General features: G+C 43.2%; 1 protein-coding gene across 2 annotated transcripts in view; it reads right to left on the minus strand.

Annotated features, from left to right (window-relative positions):
* The window catches only part of MBTPS1 (membrane bound transcription factor peptidase, site 1), a 34,758-nt gene that overhangs the window by 2,976 nt on the left and 11,917 nt on the right, over positions 1-19,865 (minus strand). For both annotated transcript variants that reach the window (XM_032957679.2, XM_076068260.1), the window contains exons 6-22: positions 18,167-18,276; positions 14,597-14,713; positions 13,972-14,039; positions 13,332-13,434; positions 12,050-12,201; positions 10,981-11,142; positions 10,579-10,723; positions 9,766-9,954; positions 9,252-9,424; positions 8,012-8,127; positions 7,285-7,441; positions 6,597-6,721; positions 5,976-6,053; positions 4,257-4,397; positions 3,762-3,896; positions 1,039-1,165; positions 468-598 (exon numbers count right to left, since the gene is read on the minus strand). In XM_032957679.2, coding sequence (XP_032813570.1) covers positions 468-598; positions 1,039-1,165; positions 3,762-3,896; positions 4,257-4,397; positions 5,976-6,053; positions 6,597-6,721; positions 7,285-7,441; positions 8,012-8,127; positions 9,252-9,424; positions 9,766-9,954; positions 10,579-10,723; positions 10,981-11,142; positions 12,050-12,201; positions 13,332-13,434; positions 13,972-14,039; positions 14,597-14,713; positions 18,167-18,276 — 2,229 coding nt within the window. The remainder of the gene's footprint in view (positions 1-467; positions 599-1,038; positions 1,166-3,761; positions 3,897-4,256; positions 4,398-5,975; positions 6,054-6,596; positions 6,722-7,284; positions 7,442-8,011; positions 8,128-9,251; positions 9,425-9,765; positions 9,955-10,578; positions 10,724-10,980; positions 11,143-12,049; positions 12,202-13,331; positions 13,435-13,971; positions 14,040-14,596; positions 14,714-18,166; positions 18,277-19,865) is intronic.

The raw sequence follows: 19,865 nt of genomic DNA on the forward strand, positions 1-19,865 counted from the left end.
ATCAATAATCCTCAATATTGTTCAAGGTTTATGTATTAAAAGTAGATTTTCCTGTAATTTCATAGATACCTATGCCATAACAACAATTTGTTTACATATAGAGGAAACTTCCTGCATCATAAATGGTAAAACATTTTTAAAGAACTAATAATTAGAAACAAGGTTATACAACACCTACGATTATAGAACAAACAATGTTTGCTCCACCAATCTCCAGCAAAAAACCACCAACTATAATCAAAGCCACTGAACCTTATTCTCTAGCAATCATTCTCTTACTCTTTTCGACTTGTAACTCACGTGGAATGTAGTTAATGGGTGACCGATCGACTCATAATGAATATGATGATTTCAATTCGCTACCAGTCTGCCTCAGAGTACTGGCATTTCTCAGTTCCATCGCTAGCAAATCCCATACTTCTGTAATGAGGGACCTCACAACTTATGCTGATTCAGCAACACCTTACCCTGAGGGACGTCCCAGGCACTGCTCTCTCCGGGTGAAAGAGGCCGCACCTGGGGACGGTTCTGCCTCAGGTTTGGAAAGGATATTGGCTCAGGGTCCATAGCCAGAAGCTTTGGCTGCTTCCACAGATTGCTGAAATAATAATGGGGCGTGACAATACAACGTGCGTGCACATGACACCGAATTATGCGTACAGATCCACTGGTACATGATGATGAAGTGCAGTCAATTCATGACACATATGTATTCGTATATAACGTGAAAACAAAGAAAAATATATGAGCATACAACAACTAAGCATTAAAAAACACATCAATATGCAAATTAACTAACATTTTGGTCAATTAACTATCTGGACTTAAAAAATCTGAAGACAATGTGCAAACATTACAAGACTGGTAAAGCGTGTTTTAAACAGAACACGATGAACAACACATCATTACCGATGGAATACAATTGCATCAAATTACTCTTTTATGCATAACACAACGTATGCTAATGTTCACGGATTTTGCCAGCACCTTTACACGTCTCATCAGATGTTTAGTGCCCAATTATGCATGGACATTTACCTGGGTGCAGTCTGGTTCAGCGGCTGCGGCTTGGCCCAGGACAGGTGGGGGCAGGCAGGAAGGGGTCGGGGCTTCGGATCCCCTAGGTGAGCTTCCAACACCTTGGAGTAACGGTACAGGTGGTTTCCTGCACAGGGAGGTCACTTAATTAATAAGCCATTCTTTAGGTAGTATGTAAGTATGTTACCCACTGTCCCACTCGTGCAGATCCAATGAGCCACTACGTTAGCGGTGGGGGGTTTTTACCACCCTGTCGGCCAAATAGTACTTTCAAATACCTTTTGTGGGCCTCACTTAAACAAATACGTCAGTAGTTTCAGTCACTGCAAAAGTAACAAGCGACTGATTGCAGTGCTAAAATTAGAATCGCAGTGTTGCTACTACTCCTCTAGTAACCGATTAGTGTGCAGTGATGGATATCATTTGCAGACAACTTCGAAGTGATTCTAGATTTGAAGCTTTCGTGACTGCAAGGATCCATACTCTTTGGTTCTATTCGGTAAAGTCACGTAGGTAAAAAAATAAATAAAGCCACTCCAGCGCAGTCTTCGAGACAGTCTGGTCCCTTCACCTGATGAAGGCCGCTTGTGTTGTGGCCGAAACGTCGTGATTTTTGTTGTTTTATTTTTTACCTACGTGACTTTACCGAATAGAACCAAAGAGTATGCTTCGAAGTGGTACAACAAGTGGAGATGGGGCATATGAAATTAAGTTCCGGGCAATAGGTGCCCCACCCCCAGAAAGGTTAGCTACGTACGGTGCGAAAGAAGTTCAACATATATACATATACAGTGAGGGAAAAAAGTATTTGATCCCCTGCTGATTTTGTATGTTTGCCTACTGACAAAGAAATTATCAGTCTATAATTTTAATGGTAGGTTTATTTGAACAGTGAGCGACAGAATAACAAAAAAATCCAGAAAAACGCATGTCAAAAATGTTATAAATTGATTTGCTTTTTAATGAGGGAAAAAAGTATTTGACCCCCTCTCGATCAGAAACATTTCTGGCTCCCAGGTGTCTTTTATACAGGTAACGAGCTGAGATTAGGAGCACACTCTTAAAGGGAGTGCTCCTAATCTCAGCTTGTTACCTGTATAAAAGACACCTGTCCACAGAAGCAATCAATCAATCAATCAGATTCCAAACTCTCCACCATGGCCAAGACCAAAGAGCTCTCCAAGGAGGTCCGGGACAAGATTGTAGACCTACACAAGGCTGGAATGGGCTACAAGACCATTGCCAAGCAGCTTGGTGAGAAGGTGACAACAGTTGGTGCGATTATTCGCAAATGGAAGAAACACAAAAGAACTGTCAATCTCCCTCGGCCTGGGGCTCCTCGTGGACTTGCAATGATCATGAGAACGGTGAGGAATCAGCCCAGAACTACACGGGAGGATCTTGTAAATGATCTCAAGGCAGCTGGGACCATAGTCACCAAGAAAACAATTGGTAACCCACTACGCCGTGAAGCACTGAAATCCTGCAGTGCCCGCAAGGTCCCCCTGCTCAAGAAAGCACATATACATGCCCGTCTGAAGTTTGCCAATAAACATCTGAATGATTCAGAGGACAACTGGGTGAAAGTGTTGTGGTCAGATGAGACCAAAATGCAGCTCTTTGGCATCAACTAAACTCGCCGTGTTTGGAGGAGGAGGAATGCTGCCTATGACCCCAAGAACACCAGCCCCACCGTCAAACATGGAGGTGGAAACATTATGCTTTGGGGGTGTTTTTCTGCTAAGGGGACAGGACAACTTCACCGCATCAAAGGGACGATGGACGGGGCCATGTACCGTCAAATCTTGGGTGAGAACCTCCTTCCCTCAGCCAGGGCATTGAAAATGGGTCGTTAATGGGTATTCCAGCATGACAATGACCCAAAACACATGGCCAAGGCAACAAAGGAGTGGCTCAAGAAGAAGCACATTAAGGTCATGGAGTGGCCTAGCCAGTCTCCAGACCTTAATCCCATAGAAAATCTGCGGAGGGAGCTGAAGGTTCGAGTTGCCAAACGTCAGCCTCGAAACCTTAATGACTTGGAGAAGATCTGCAAAGAGGAGTGGGACAAAATCCCTCCTGAGATGAGTGCAAACCTGGTGGCCAACTACAAGAAACGTCTGACCTCTGTGATTGCCAACAAGGGTTTTGCCACCAAGTACTAAGTCATGTTTTGCAGAGGGGTCAAATACTTATTTCCCTCATTAAAATGCAAATCAATTTATAACATGTGACATGCGTTTTTCTGGATTTTTTGCAATGTTGTTGTTGACTTTACCAAATGATCCGATATTAACAGTTTTTTTTTGTCACTAAACTTAATGTCCTCTTATCCAATTTAATGTGAGGACAAATTTGTCTATACAAATTACTCCTTTTATTCATGCAGTAAAGCATGCAGAAACACCATTGGTAAAAATTTGCTGTCATTTCTGGGTCACTCTGTGCTTAGGCTCAGATAACCAAATGACCCTTATCTTGCAAAGACCCACATAAAATTAATGTACTGCTACTTTTGTGTGACTCCTCCGATTCGTACCATAACATCAGATTATTAAAAAAAAACTTGATGGCTAGGTAACAGGAAGTGTGCGGAGATCTGTTTGGGAGCATGTATAATAGGAAGGATAAATAATAATACGGACTTTCACTGTGTAAAAAAATACAAAGAAATATTCCATACGGGCATTCTGCGACAGTGAAACCGTGGACTGAAGCCTCACCCTCCATGCGCGTGGGCAGCGGGCCTTCGTGAGTGATCTGCTGGATGGCCCCACGCGCATTCGCTTCCGAAAACACGGGCGAGAGGACATCGTACGCCGTGTACTGCAGCAACGCATCCAGCATCCAGAAGCAGTCTGTGGAGTCCCCAAGAGAGATCCGATCAGTATAAAAGAAGCACTTGAAAGTAGAATCAGCATCATACGTAACCAACTTTGAATGAAACTTAAAATAGGTTTAATAATTTTATGAATTGTCATGATTCAAGATTGTGATTCGATTTAGGATTAAAATTTTTGACAGAGTGCATGCATGCAAAAGTGCATGTTGGAAAATACCATCACTGTCAATAACACACCCTCATACCTGAAAAGACAAAGTAAACTAACATGAATAGGAAGTGTTGTTGTTCTGATATCACAGCGTCAAACTTTGCAATTCTCTTCCCATTTGCACTGGACAGCAACAACACCAGGCAAGACCCTGGCCCGGCTTACCCTTTTGTCGGTGGCTGTCATCGAGGCAGTTGGAGTCGCCATACAGCACAATGCGACCAGCACCGTCCCCGCTCGCCTGGTACAAACCTAAGATGGGCACCCCCTCCACCGTGTAAGCCTCCTGCCGCAGCACATCCATGCCTGCACAGCCCGACCAAGTGAGAACAAATTGTGACGTAAAACCAGATGCTTTCGATTGGTAGCCTAAATAAATAGAACTGATAGGCCTATCTGTCATCACTATATATTAATCTGAATATACATAAATTAATTTCCAGAATTAATTCTAGATTTGAAGCTTTCGTGACTGCAAGGATTCACACTCTTTGTTTTTTTCGGTAAAGTCACGTAGGTAAAATAAAATAAATGAAAAGAACTAAATTAAATCACGACGTTTCAGAGGCAACACAAGCTTCCGTCTTCAGGTGGAACAGTCACAGCAAAATATCTGTATTAAGTGAAGAGCTCTGAGACACCCGAAACGGTACTGGCTAAAGGGCTAAATTTCGCTGTCACCCCTAAACATATACCAATAGAGGATATCATCTCTCAAGTCGATGTAGCCCTCAAAGGCATAGGACACATCCAAGCGGACGTTGCGAGAGCTGAAATGGCCACTATTCTCAAGAATACCCATTAGCAGCTGGAGTGAGCGCTGTCCTCCAGACAATCTCGTCCCCTTCACCTGATGAAGGCCACTTGTGTTGTGGCCGAAACGTTGTGAGAATATTATTGTGTTATTTAATTTATCAATTTATTATTTTATTCTCATTCTACGTGACTTTACCGAAAGAACCAAAGAAGATGAACCACCTGATACTCTGATCAAAATCATCACACTGCCATACATAGCAGGCGTTACCAAAAAGATTTCCAAAATTCTAAACAAACACAAGATCCAGGTCCGGTTCAATACAGTACACAAAATCCGTGATCTGATCCCATCCGTAAAGGATGTCATTCCTGACTTACAGAACCCTGGTGTTTACAATTTAGTTGTACCTGTGGTGACTGCTTTATCGGGGAGACGAAACGACATATTTCTGACCGAATTCGTGAGCACAAATCAGATTTGAAACACGGCAGAACGAATTCTTCGGCCGTGGCTGATCATTGTCTCAACACAGCGGGTTCTCATGAGATTGTTTTCTCCGATACCAAAGTACTATGCAAACCTCCCGGTTATTACCAAAGAATTGTCCACGAAGCCATCCAGATATACAAACATAGACACAATTTCAACCGAGAGGATGGTTTTAAATTCAGCAACCATTGGAAAGATGTCATCAACCAAGTGAAACTTTAGCTGCCTTATAATTGTACAGCCATTTCCATTTCTTCCAGTGGATTGTACCCGCTTTTGTGCAGTGCACCACCGCTACCCCGAACCCCCTGCAGCATAACAAAAGGTGGCTTAACTTAGCCCTCCCCCCCACCCACGTCCCTTCCAGGCTCCTCTCCCCCCCTTAACCTGAATATAATCTCGGGTGTCTCAGAGCTCTTCACTTAATACAGCTATTTTGCTGTGACTGTTCCACCTGAAGACGGAAGCTTGTGTTGCCTCCGAAACGTCATGATTTAATTTAGTTGTTTTCATTTATTTTATTTTACCTACGTGACTTGACCGAAAAACACAAAGAGTAATTTCCATAATTGTTTAATCCGCAAATGAAGAATGAATGCAACAGACTGTAATAGCCATCAACAGTAGTAGCTTACCTTGATCCTTCAGCGTCTGTGTAATAACAATCCCGTCTTTGGGGAAACGCGCAATGCTGCTGCCTGAAGCATAATACACTGCGGGAACCAGAAAACATAATTTACACACAAATTCTTATTAGTTTGTTGAAAACAGACAAAGCCCCATTTGTACATTTTTTGTAATGAGATATACTTTTCATGAAGTACAATACAATGTACTTCTTAATCGACCCTTGCAGTATTTGTGTTTGACTCTTGTTTACACTCGGGTCAAGCAAATGCACACACTGCTATGAGCACAGCAATCTATGCTGTTGCTTTGCCAATTACAATGGCATCAATAAACCCTGTGCTCTCACTGCAGAGGTGCCACCGAATAAAACCAATGCATCATCAAATTGTGCTTCTTCTGTGGCTCATTTGAAAAGCAAGGAATGGCTGCAAATAACCGTTTTCCCAACTATATTTCAGATGAAGCACATCTGAAACTATCAAGTGCAAAAATAAACAAGGGGCCATTGACTTTCCTATCCTGCTGCCTGTGCACCTATGTGCTGACAAGCAAAAGCCGATACTTGTCCCTGCACTGGGCGTACACCCAGGTTTGAGCAATCTCCGTCTCCCCGTGACCACACTTACTCTCGTGGTCGCCGATGGTGAAGTCGCCCTCAAACACGCGGTCGCTGAAGGCCATGTTCCAGGGCGTGAGCAGGTCATTGAGAGCCGGAACGTTTGCACCGCCCGTGTCTGGCATCCACCACTGTCTGCACGCATCATGTGGAGACACCGGTGCACTTAATACACCGAGATGGCATTGGGCCTAATGGCTTCGACTCACTAAACACACATTTGTAACATGCGTGTGCTGCTCCACTGTAAATGTGTCACCATCTCCATATTAGGGTCTAATGATAAGTAATCTATTAAAAATAATTATTATGTTCATGATCTATGCATTATTCCAATCTAAATATTCCGAGTCTGATTCTGCATGGAATTGTGCATGTATTAATTATTTTTCATTCGTATGCTGTTTGCCATGAGTTCACTTAACACGTACAGCCTCTATATAGCTGCTAGAGTGCACCAACATGTTACACCATGAATCGAATGGAAACTCCAAATCATGACAAATCATCAAATTCCGATTAAGAAAAATTGTTGTAGGCCCAAAGAGGAGAAGCGTTGGTTTCATAACTGGTGTGCAAACAATTATGGGGTATGGTTTTCCAATGTGTTTTCGTGGTGTACCACGTATTGTTCGGCACGATGTCTCATGTTTCGCCATACCCTATCAAAATGTAAGTCTCTGGAGCAGGTCGCTCACCTGGTGTTCTCATCGTAGAACTTGACCTTCTGCATGACAGACGTGTTGTACCAGTCGCTCACGATAATGACGGACAGGCCATGGTCCACGTCACGCTTCAGCTTCGACACCTCCTCGGGGAAGTATTCTTCCTCACTGTCCACCAGCACGAGCGTGCCTGCACGCCACGTCGACAACAAGAGGCTCGGAAATGTTCCCAGCGCGAACACGTCAAGAAACAGCAGTGTGGTCCAAGGACAGTCATTCATGTGATAATGAACACAGTTGCTGAAGAAGCACCCAAGATGTGGAGCGAAACATCGGATTGCGCGCTGAACAATGTGGTACAAAACGAAAACACATCAGAAAGCCATATGGCATAACCACAATTAGCTACGCGATAAACCTCTGATTAGCACGGTTGACTACGTATACATAATGCTGTTTGTTGTTCAGCCCTTTTTACAATCCACCTGCTGGACGAAGGCCTACCCACACCATGAAGGCCTCATGATGGTTAATGTGGTGGGCAGCAGAGGGCAGTAAAGCAAAAGGTTTGTACTGCGATTCCAAGTTCTCACATCTATGCTCCCCACCACCTTCACTAGCCGGCACTAACCAGTGTGGTGAAATATGGCTAAATAACCCCAACTACCTGCACAGTAAGGGGAGAAACTAATTCAACATATGGATTGATATGCTGTACATGTACACACTTATAATATTTACATATGGAGGCGTGACTCACCGTATTGGCTGGCATCAAAGCAGGTGATTGGTGCCCCTAGCACCTCCAGGAAATAGCCATTGCTGCGCAGGTGCTGGTACATGTCACGGAAGTTGGTGTGGATGTGGTCTCCATTCCTGAGCAAGGCAGAGCAGAATTAATATTTTAGAACAGCAGCATTGAAACTGAGTGCTAGTAGTATATATTATTCCAATAAAACTATACTCTGGTAGGAAGACTATTGAGGGTTCGTGACAGTTGCAAGACGCCTTTCCAAAGCAATGTTTTAGAATTATAATTTGTAAAAGGACTGATATGGTACGTAAAAGGGGATGACAGAAAAATATCTTAAACACCAGTAGAACAGCTTGTAAGATATGTGGGGAGGTATCTAAGTGTGAGCAGAGAAGAACAGCTCAACAGTGTAGCAGAGCATCATGCAAATGAGGCACAGGAATGTGGGGGTTCACAGTTGGCATAGATCCTGGCCACACTGATCGTCTACGTAAACTATTTGGGGACCTGTCCTGTGTCAGAGGCATTGCCGCCAATTCATGCGCGGTGACATGGCCCAGCGGTAGCACGTTCGCTGCTTATTGCAGAGGTCCACAGTTCGAATCCAGCGGTAACCCTGATTATTACTGTAAGTGTAATAACCATAATACTACGCGCCATCTGCTTCACAGTGGAAGTTAAAGATCCCCTTGACGTCATTCGCAAGAGTAGGCCAGTGTGCGGGGGTCAGGGTCCAAATTCTAAAATTAACCTTATATCACCAATTTGGGATCATATGTAAGAATCATTACCCCCTACTGGCAGACTAATGCCTCAGGTCACTGTTGCAGATAACATGATTCTGGTCTCTAGAGATATCATCTAGAAAAACAAAATAACTGAAACTTACGACTTCACATGGCCTTGATGTATGTAAAACTTCACACAGATGCCAGACTGACCGCATCACCAATTATTTAAATGTTCTTTTCCAATTGTGTGATTTTTATATCAGGTTCATGTCCAAAAACCAAACTATCCATCCTGTTACTAAAAATTATGCTCAATCACAGGCGGCTGCCTGGATGCGAAGTGAGAATTTCAGCAGTGCCAGCTCAATGCTGACCTTTGAGCTACCCGGCAAAGCTCCCTCACCACCATTTCTCGGCGAATGCTGGTTGCGTTGTAGTACGTGACTGCTGTGAGATATGGTTCTCAAAGCGAATGCAGCAGGGGAGGTCGTCATGACAGGTTGCGTGTGTTTTACCAGTCGAGAGGGTCGTTCTTCATGCGCAGGTTGTCACGGGGAAAGTAGCCTGGTGGGTAACGGAGGTTGTGGTACTGGTCCCAGAGGATCCGCTTACTGCGAGGAGGAGTGGGAATCACCTTGACGCGTACAGGCAGTCGGACGCTTGACGTCTGCTCGCTACTATCCTCTGCCTGCAAACACCACAGAAAGTATCACCAGCCAGGTTACATTAAAACAAACATTCGTGTCGTAATGCACACAAAATATATGTAAGTCGCAACTGCCTTCATTGAAGCGAGGAATTGTCGTAAAATACGACCATGATGTCGGATGTACTCAAGACGAACTGACTTGTCATGTACACTGGGATGGTAAATTCAGTATGAGTACATCAAACCATTGGCTCATTTCACCAATAAAGATAGTTTTTTTTTAAAAACCATCATAATCCACCATCAAAATAATACTCCATATGTAGGACTTGAATGATTTTCATTTGACCGTGAGGTTCGTAATTTGTGGAACTTCCCACCTGTGAATTTGCTGGAGAGGCAATGGTGAGAGAGACGTGCCCATGAGCGATCCCTTCCCACCCGGCCGCCTTTTTGGCCACAGAGATGGACAGGGCCAGGTAGCCCGACCACGGCCACAGTGTTTGCGAGTAGGAGAACGCCACCTCGATGCTGTCCCCATTCTGTGGCAGGTAGGGCTGCCACACCGGCTGTGGCATACGTGCAAAAGCAAACCTTTCAGAGCGACATCTATGCCCAATGCCCACTGAAGTGACATTTAATCACAAATAAGTTACATGAAAGCAACTGGGTTCGCTTAAATGTTATACTGCTGAAGAAAATAAGAACTAGATTCTGAAGCTCACAATACATGTGTGGAATTTTGAGTGTGTAAGAATAATTTTTTCGATTGGTAAATGTTTTATGTAATGGGTTTACATGACCCCTGCAACCACCAGTGGCAGCTGCATATACCATGACAGAAAAAAAACATGTTTTTTTATTGAATTGTAAACCTGAATCACTAAAATTATCAAATCATTGGGGGTTGGGTGAATGATTCCATCTCTAATTCTAGCATTTCAGACATGTGACTAATATCCACAGCCCGAGTGAAACATACTGGATGTGGTGTGCCAGGTGCATTAATGTTTTCCGGTTTGCTGACCTGGACAGATCAGCTTAAACGAATCCCCAAGTACAAATGGAGAAAAAAAACGCTAAAGCTGTTTATAAACAACCAGTCACTTTCCTAATGAGGTAACTTATAACAGGATAATAAAGTCAATTCCATGAAATAATAAATTAGCCGTATCATGCAGGGGCAGGCTCACCTTGTCAACAATGCGGCCAGTGACGGCCATGCCATTGAGAATGGTGACATTGACGATGGTGGGCATGCCACCGTAGTAGATGGGCTGAGAGCAGTAGGGCCACATGTATGGACACTCAGTCAGGTCCACGTAGTTAGGGCTCAGGCTGCGCAGTACAGCAATGAGGATGATTAACAGTCACAGAAAAAGTATTGAAGATTAGTGCCATGGAAGCATTCACTGTAAAATGCTGGTCATTTAACAATGACGCTTTGTGTCTGTGTAACACAAGTTTACGTGCATGCGTGCACCTAAGCACTTAGAAAAATACACAGGCACACACACTTATGCAGTGCACTAATCATTGGACCATCGCTCCCCATGCAAAAATACACATTGACACGCACGCACACACACACACACCTGGCCTGTGGCTTGTAGCTGTTGAGAACCTGGTATGCCCTCAGCAGGTCCAGCTTGCCATGGCCCTGTTCAAACATGTTGACCCCCGGCAGCCGGCGTGCGGAAGCCATCAGGGCTTGTTTCATACTCGCAGGGTTTATGATGTCGCGGTTCTGCACAGAGCTGCACCCAGGCAATGCCGACAAAGGCGAGACACAGGCAAGCACACATGAGCAAAGATGAACGGCGCCGCCTTTAATACATCCAAATCTGCCCATCTGGTAAACAAACCCCCCAAAAAAGCCCAACCCATTTGGTTTACAGAACCCAAACAACCAACCCACCTGGCCACAAGGCTGAGGGACACACAAACCTGAACAATGAGATAGATAGGTGCTGATTAACTACCCCACCACCCAATTCAATTTAAGAATTTATTCTTCTAATTTTTACCTTCTTGTGTGCAATGTGCGCGATCTTTCTGTGAGGTGTGTAATGCTTTGTCTGCTTCCTCAGCCTAAATGTAATGATAACAAATCATTTGCATGTAATGTACATAGATAATAAATACTAAATTTGCATGCCACATTAAAATGCACATATCGTTGAGTGTAAGAATCAATTTGAATCAAAGCATATTTACATGGTTATTAACAGCGTGGACCACTAGCTTTTCTGGTTGGCTGAGAAGCTACCCAAAGGTAATCCAAAGCAGAGCAGTGGATGGAAGGACAGACACAAGCACCTGTCCGGATGGGGAGGAGACACCAAAGACAAAGATCCTCCTATAGCCTTAACAGACTGTTGTGGCAAGTGCTGTTAGCGAGCACCTCTGAAGGCCGATACGGCACACGAGGGGGTGGGTGACGAGCACCACACCCGGCCGCCTTTGTCTCCCTAAGTAGCAAGGTTTACATACTGCACCAGGTACTCATTTGAGGCTGAATCGACTTTGGGGAGGCCCAGGAACGGTTCAGGTATTTCTCACCGATGTTGGTCGTGAGCAGGAATCGAACCCGGTGGCTATGTTCGTAGTGCCTGCACGCTAACCGCGATAACAACCGCTCCCTACGGAGGAGAGACCACACACCTGGCGAGGAGTGTGACGGCGCCAGTGACGACCGGCGAGGCGACGCTGGTGCCCGATAGCGAGCGGCAACCACCGTTGATGCCGGAACCGCGTACACCCGAGCCGTACGTCACGATGTCTGGCTTCATGCGTCCATAGCCACCGGGCAACTCCTGCACAGCCACATACACACACACACGTGCTCAATTAGCTTCTATCTCGAGTTCAAGGAATACGTAGCTGTCCTCAAAGAGCCACCAGGCAGTGATGTGGACAATCTTTTAATATCACGGTTTGCTGCACACAGGTCCAAGAGCCCCAAACTCCACATGGCCAGCACACGAACAGAACTATTGAACATATAATAGGTAGGCGTTAATACATTTATTGCATTGAGCAAGCTTATAAGAACTTGGGAAAAGTGACAATGAGAGAGAATTTCACAATGAGAGAGAATTTCACAATGAGAGAGAATTTCAAAGTCGAGGAGTGTGAGGAAAGTGAACAGAAAAAAAAGTTGCTTTTTGTTGTGCGGTGTGGTGATTGGACACAGCACTGATGAGCTGAAACAGTCAGCCTGGTAGTCCAAGTCCTCAGCATGGGTGGAGAAATCAATGGGTGAAGTTTATGGGGAACAGTAACGGTGGAGAAGCTATAAGGACAGCAGAAGGAGCTGTAAGGACAGCAGACATCAGCAGCAGAGTACTCGGTTTGCACCTATCTATACAGCAAATTTTCTGAGGTGGCCATCGGCATGCTCCATAGGAGTGTTTTCTGTTGCCAAGACAGCTCATGGGAAAGGACGTCACAACATCCTACTGTATCGCCTCATCCATAGTGTTCAACAACCACACCGCGGAACCAAACAATTCTCGTTGTGCTTCTGCCCTGGCACTGACTCAACTTTGGAATTCCCTCCCATCATCTATTTTCCCAAGCTCTCACAACCTGATGAGGCAGTGTTATTGATGACAGCGTTAACGTTTTCTTTCCTGAAAACTGTTCTGGTTCACTCATTTCTGCCCATTAATATTAGCATGGGGGGTTCATCCAGCAGTGGATTGATTAATTGTTGTACTTGCACACGAGGTCATTTAGTGACAATCAGAAGCATAGTCTCACTGATGTCAATAACTAGGAGTCTAGTGTAGTCAGTATTTAGGAGTCTACCATGGTGGTATTTTACCTTGAGTTAGAAGCCTAATCTCACTGATGTCAGTAACTAGGAATCTAGTGTAGTCATTATTTGGAGTCTACCATTTTGGCATTTTAGCTCAACTCGAGTTATCAGCCCCACACATACCCAGGTGGTCATCCCTCTGGAGGAAAAACGGGCGATGTTGTCCTCAAAGTCAATGCCCCCCACCCCGATCACGTCCATCTGGTCGGCCGGATTGTTGAGGGTGCTGCACACACGCAAATATGTGCATAAAAGTCAGTCCACACTTACCCTTTACAACACAAATAATACTTGTGCTTATTCCCACGTTTATATTCACAAATGGACTGAATGACTAAATTGTATGAATGCCATTCCTAGGAATGAACCAAGGCGCGCAAAATAAATGAGTGCAAAGGGAAATCGACAGATCTTGAATGTGTAATGAATGTACACAATTAAAAATAATGAACAATCAGACCCTCAGATGATACCTCCGTTAAACGTTTAAAGAAACGTAAATATAACCTTTACGCTATAACCTGGCGTTTCTTACTGACACACCAAGCAAAGGATAATTATATACAAGAGGTATATAATGAATGTGTATGTTCAACATAATTTATTCCCACTTCATGTGGGGGGGGGGGGGGGGATATTTACAATATGCACAGTCGAAGGCTGCGTTTCATGTACAAGCAGTCCAAATGTTTCCACCGCAGGGTTCAATATAAAACAAGATCCCCATATTACAATTCTGGTTCACTTATTAAAAGACACTTACCCGTACAAAGGGCCATCATTCCCTATTGCTGACACCATTATGACCTTGTTAGCTGTGAGTTCCCAAACCTGCCAGGTTTAACAAAAAGAAACCGATTAGCTCTTAAAGCATAAGAACACACATACAATAAAACACCGTATGTAAATAGCCGCACTACCACAAATCATTAAAAATTATAAAAGACTGTCATTTCAACATTGCCTCCAGGGTCAAAATCAGGAGTGGGGAAACCAATTCTTTAATGAAGGCCAAATAGGACTTTCAAATACCTTTTGTGGGCCACACATTAATGAACACAACTTAGTTACTTCTGTAACTGAAAATGGCCCTTGCAGTGACAGTGCACTAACACGATTAACAGTGTTGCTGGGTAGAAAATATTTAATTCCAGTACCTGATGATCAGTGCAGCTAAGATGCTTTCAGTGAAGGATGAATACTGTTTTACACGCCGTTTTTAAGTGTCAGGTCTCATGCGCCTGCAGGTCATATGAGATTAAGGCACGGGTCACAGGTTTCCCACTCCCGATTTAAACCAACTACACGTAGCTTTAAGCAGGTGTTGCCCATGTGCTCTGATGCAACTTTGCTCCAACTTCTGCTTTGAATATTCCTGACTTGCTCACCTTATCTACAAATGGGTGGTCCATGAAGTCAGGCCCACCGATACTGAGGTTCAGCACATTGATCTTCTTCTGGATGGCGTAGTTGAAAGCGTCCAGGAACCACGAGGTGTAGGATACCTGTACACATGCACACAGGTCGAATATAATACTAATAGAATTTATCAAAGCTTCAGTGCATCACACCATAAAACAAACATTCTTCACCTATATTTTTAAAATGAAAGGTGACACATCATTCGGGATGGCAAATTAAATAAAAGCAACTGAAAAATTTGCACAGGTGATATATATAGCTCAATATAAAACAACTGGAACATGATATGATTTGGTGGAAAGATATTGTTATCATTTATACCCAGCACAAAATCAGCTACATCTTAACTCAGAAATCCAATTAAATTCATCATAACGCCATTCAAAATAATTCGAAGATCACAGCATCTGCACAGCAAACAATGATGTAAGGGCAGTGGAATGCAAGACTAAGGCACTATTTTATGTTTAATTGAAAAACACAGAACTTGGTGTAGTTGCCATGAAGGTGTAAAGCTGGTCATTGACCAAATAACGAAGCATAAACACTGCTTGGATTAATAATAGGGTTTTTCTCCTTTTTTCTGGCAACAAAACTGAAACCTTTTTACAAGGATTCATGTCTGCATTAACCACAATACCTGCAGTCAAAATGCATACAAAAAAAAATACTATAATAATATATGCATTGTCCTTGAAACTGATTGGTCCACACCAAGGGACGGCTTTCTTTTGAGCCTCGACCCAATTGGTGCTCGACCAAAGGAGGTCTAATGATGTAGATGCTCACCCCGAGCCCTCATTACTTGCATTGTCTTTGAGCTGTACGCCTTTTGGCGTCATCTGGTCGAGCATCTGTCAGTACACAGTAGTGAGCTTCCTCTGACAGTTTTTAAATTACACTTCATGGGTAGAATATGAATTGGTTCACGAACACTGGGGCTCATTTATGTGGAAGTGTTTAGTGTGAGAAATAAAGCAATACAGTGAAGGAAAAAAGTATTTGATCCCCTGCTGATTTTGTACTTTTACCCACTGACAAATAAATGATTAGTCTATCATTTTAATGGTAGGTTTATTTGAACATTGAGAGACAGAATAAGAAAAAATCCAGAAAAACGCATGTCAAAAATGTTATAAATTGATTTGCATTTTAATAAGGGAAATAAGTATTAGACACCTCTGCAAAACATGACTTAGTACTTGGTGGCAAAACTCTTGTTGGCAATCACAGAGGTCAGACGTTTCTTGTAGTTGGCCACTAGGCTTACACACATCTCAGGAGGGATTTTGTCCCACTCCTCTTTGCAGATCTTCTCCAAGTCATTAAGGTTGAGGCTGACGTTTGGCATCTCGAACCTTCAGCTCCCTCCACAGATTTTCTATGGGATTAAAGTCTGGAGACTGGCTAGGCCACTCCAGGACCTTAATGTGCTTCTTCTTAAGCCACTCCTTTGTTGCCTTGGCCGTGTGTTTTGGGTCATTGTCATGCTGGAATACCCATCCACGACCCATTTTCAATGCCCTAGCTGAGGGAAGGAGGTTCTCACCCAATATTTGACAGTACATGGCCCCGTCCATCGTCCCTTTGATGCGGTGAAGTTGTCCTGTCCCCTTAGCAGAAAAACACCCCCAAAGCATAATGTTTCCACCTCCATGTTTGACGGTGGGGATGGGGTTCTTGGGGTCATAGGCAGCATTCCTCCTCCTCCAAACATGGCGAGTTGAGTTGATGCCAAAGAGCTCCATTTTGGTCTCATCTGACCACAACACTTTCACCCAGTTGTCCTCTGAATCATTCAGATGTGCATAGGCAAACTTCAGACGGGCATGTATATGTGCTTTCTTGAGCAGGGGGACCTTGTGGGTGCTGCAGGATTTCAGTCCTTCACGGCGTAGTGTGTTACCAATTGTTTTCTTGGTGACTATGGTCCCAGCTGCCTTGAGATCATTGACAAGATCCTCCCGTGTAGTTCTGGGCTGATTCCTCACCGTTCTCATGATCATTGCAACTTCACGAGGTGAGATCTTGCATGGAGCCCCAGGCCGAGGGAGATTGACAGTTCTTTTGCGTTTTTTCCATTTCCGAATAATCGCACCAACTGTTGTCACCTTCTCACCAAGCTGCTTGTCAATGGTCTTGTAGCCCTGACATCCTTGGAGAGCTCTTTGGTCTTGGCCATGGTGGAGAGTTTGGAATCTGATTGATCGCTTCTGTGGACAAGTGTCTTTTATACAGGTAACAAGCTGAGATTAGGAGCACTCCCTTTAAGAGTGTGTTCCTAATCTCAGCTGGTTACCTGTATAAAAGACACCTGGGAGCCAGAAATGTTTCTGATTGAGAGGGGGTCAAATACTTTTTCCCTCATTAAAATGGAAATCAATTTATAACCTTTTAGACATGCATTTTCTTGATTTTTTTGTTGTTATTCTGTCTCTCACTGTTCAAATAAACCTACCATTAAAATTATAGACTGATCATTTCTTTGTCAGTGGGCAAACATACAAAATCAATAGGGGATCAAATACGTTTTTCCCTCACTGTACATACATTTAAAGAGTATCCTATATAGAGTTTTATATATATGATACACTCAAAGTCATAAGCCAGAGTCAATCCACTCCTAGATGAAGGCTTCCCCATGCTGCTACCATCTCTCACCATCCTGTAATGTAATAATCTACATGCACACGGGGGAGATATTATATCTCTCCGTCTCTGCGGCGGACGTGCTCATGAACCAGTAAGGGTTAAAGTTGCTTGTGTGGTGAAAATTACAGCATTATTAGTGTCGATATGTAGTAAATTACATAACAGCGGTGGAATTATCATTAACTATTTAACGGCACCCGAGATTTAAACAGCCGAGCAACATGCGTAGTTAAAGGAGGGCCGCGATCAACCACTTATTCTGAGCACGAGTAATAAAAGCATGTCAATGATTGCGGATTATTTTAATGCACCTTCCGAAATATTACCCAATTTAAAGGTTAATAACAAAACAATAAACAATTGTCTGTTGCTTGAAATACTTTTTTCCCTCACTGTATACTACTTTAGGCTGACCCTATACTCGGAGTACCACCAATCAAACCATGGGCCACCATATTTATAGAACAAATATGGAACATTTTATTTTGCTGATTTGTCTAGTTATACATATCAAAACAAGGATGACTCACATAATCCAAACCTCTTCGTCAATCAACTACTGAATTAAGGCTTCCCATGCCGTGTCAGTCATAGGGGTTATTTTACCATACTTCTCCACACTGGTTGGTGCGGGCTCGTGAAGGTGGGGAGAGGTGACCCTAGGACTTTACGACATTGGAATATTTGGCCAATGCTTTCTAAAGGAGTGATTTATTTAACAATTAAAGAGGTCAGCTGTGCAAGCTCCCACTGTAATAAAACTTTTTCTGGTCACCTACAACTCTATATCTCTGAGTCAAGAACCTCTGCCCAACCACGACACTTTTAACCAAACATACTTGTAACCTTTTAATCACAAGGCCATCATTAACAACATCCATTACCTGGTTGTTGGTAAAAACGCGAAAGATGTGTAGCTCGGCATCAGGAGCGAATCCTTGGCACTCCCGCATGCTAGCAATCACCCCTGCCACGAAAGTGCCATGGCCCAGTCCTGCACCAATCACACAGCAACAGCCAAGTATTTACTGAAATCTACCATTGTGTATCAGGGTGAAAAAAGAGACAAGGTTAATAAATAACCCATTTATTCAGCATGCAAATCTGTCAGCATAGAAGAATGTTCCAATGACTTCATTGGGAAATTGCTCTGCTGAGAAGTAAAACAAGTGCGATGTGTGCCAGTGATTAATTACGTCATTTTTTTTAAAGCAGGTGTTAGCAGAGATGCAAAAATCTACACGCAATGGTGTGGACAAGTCCTTTCTCATTAAATAAAAAAAAAAATCCTGAGCCCAAAAACACAGTGACGTCGAACCACATTAGACAAAAGCCAACACCATCGCAAAATGGTGCCAATAACTTTTAAATATAGAATAAAAGCTCAAAGTATAGCACTTAAAAATGTTGGCTACAAATGTACTGGGGAAGCCATCTGTCTGCATCTGCTATGTTTATTTAAATGTCTTTCGGACCTAAGGCATTTAACTATTTCTTAAGCTCAGCGGCAAATTCAATATCAAGACCAACCACATAGACTGTGATTTGGAAAATGATTGAGTTAATTTTGCAAAGACTGGACCTCGACGGGCTACTCTAGTTAAAAGCACTGCACAATGTTTCGTGTCAGCAAGATAGAAATGGTGCCAAGTGTCAATGATTCCTCTGTGATGGCATTTTATTGGCTCAAACTGGGGAACACTCCACTCAAGTCACTCACTATCCCTCAGGGCTGCAGGGGAATACAGCCACTCCTTCAGCGATAAAATTTAAGAGATGTGCACAGTAAGCATCCTCCTGGGTGAGGCATGACCCTGGGAACACATCAAAGACATCCCCCCTCCTGAAATGTCGTGCCATTCTATCATCAATGGTATCATTGACTTCAGGTGCTCAAAGGAATATGCAGCTTGGCAGCCTAACTCCATTAATCAACTATCTCTAAGCTCAACATTTAAGAATCTTTATTATCTGTCCTTTAAGTAAAAACTTCACCTTAATGTAGAAACGCCACAGCATATCTGTTAAGAAACAGTGATATGTTACCCTGAATTAAGTGTGCCTGTTATATTATGAATACCAAAGAAAACTAAGTCGAAAGCTTTTGCCTAAAGTATTTATTAAATAGTAGTCAATAGCTAAGGCTCTTCATGTAACTTTGTTTCACCTTCCTAAATAAAAAGTAAAAGAGGTGAAATATAGGCATGCAAAGACTAAAATATATCAAACAGAATAAAGTATGTTCCATTGTTTTGGTTAAGAATACCATTTCACTATACAAGCACCCATATGCAGTGAGCAAAAAGAACAAATCTTGCACTTCCCACATGCTGGCTCAACCATGATTTTAACACAATGGGGGAAAAACAGACACAATTTTGCATATCCCCAGAGGACCATGTGGAGGACGTGTTGTTGGGATACACTTCTCTTGCACAGCTTCAATTATCTCAGGAAGGATGAGTTACCCTGGGGAAACACGCTTGCTGTCTATGGAAACAGTAATCAAACCCCAATAGCATGCGTGGGAGGGCTGCCGACTAGACACTACCTCACAAGGGCATCAGGAGCTTTGGAAAATGT

This window comes from Petromyzon marinus, chromosome 20 (assembly GCF_048934315.1).
Source record: "Petromyzon marinus isolate PM22_M1 ecotype Great Lakes invasive population chromosome 20, UKy_Petmar_22M1.pri1.0, whole genome shotgun sequence".
Classification (NCBI taxonomy): Eukaryota; Metazoa; Chordata; class Hyperoartia; order Petromyzontiformes; family Petromyzontidae; genus Petromyzon; species Petromyzon marinus.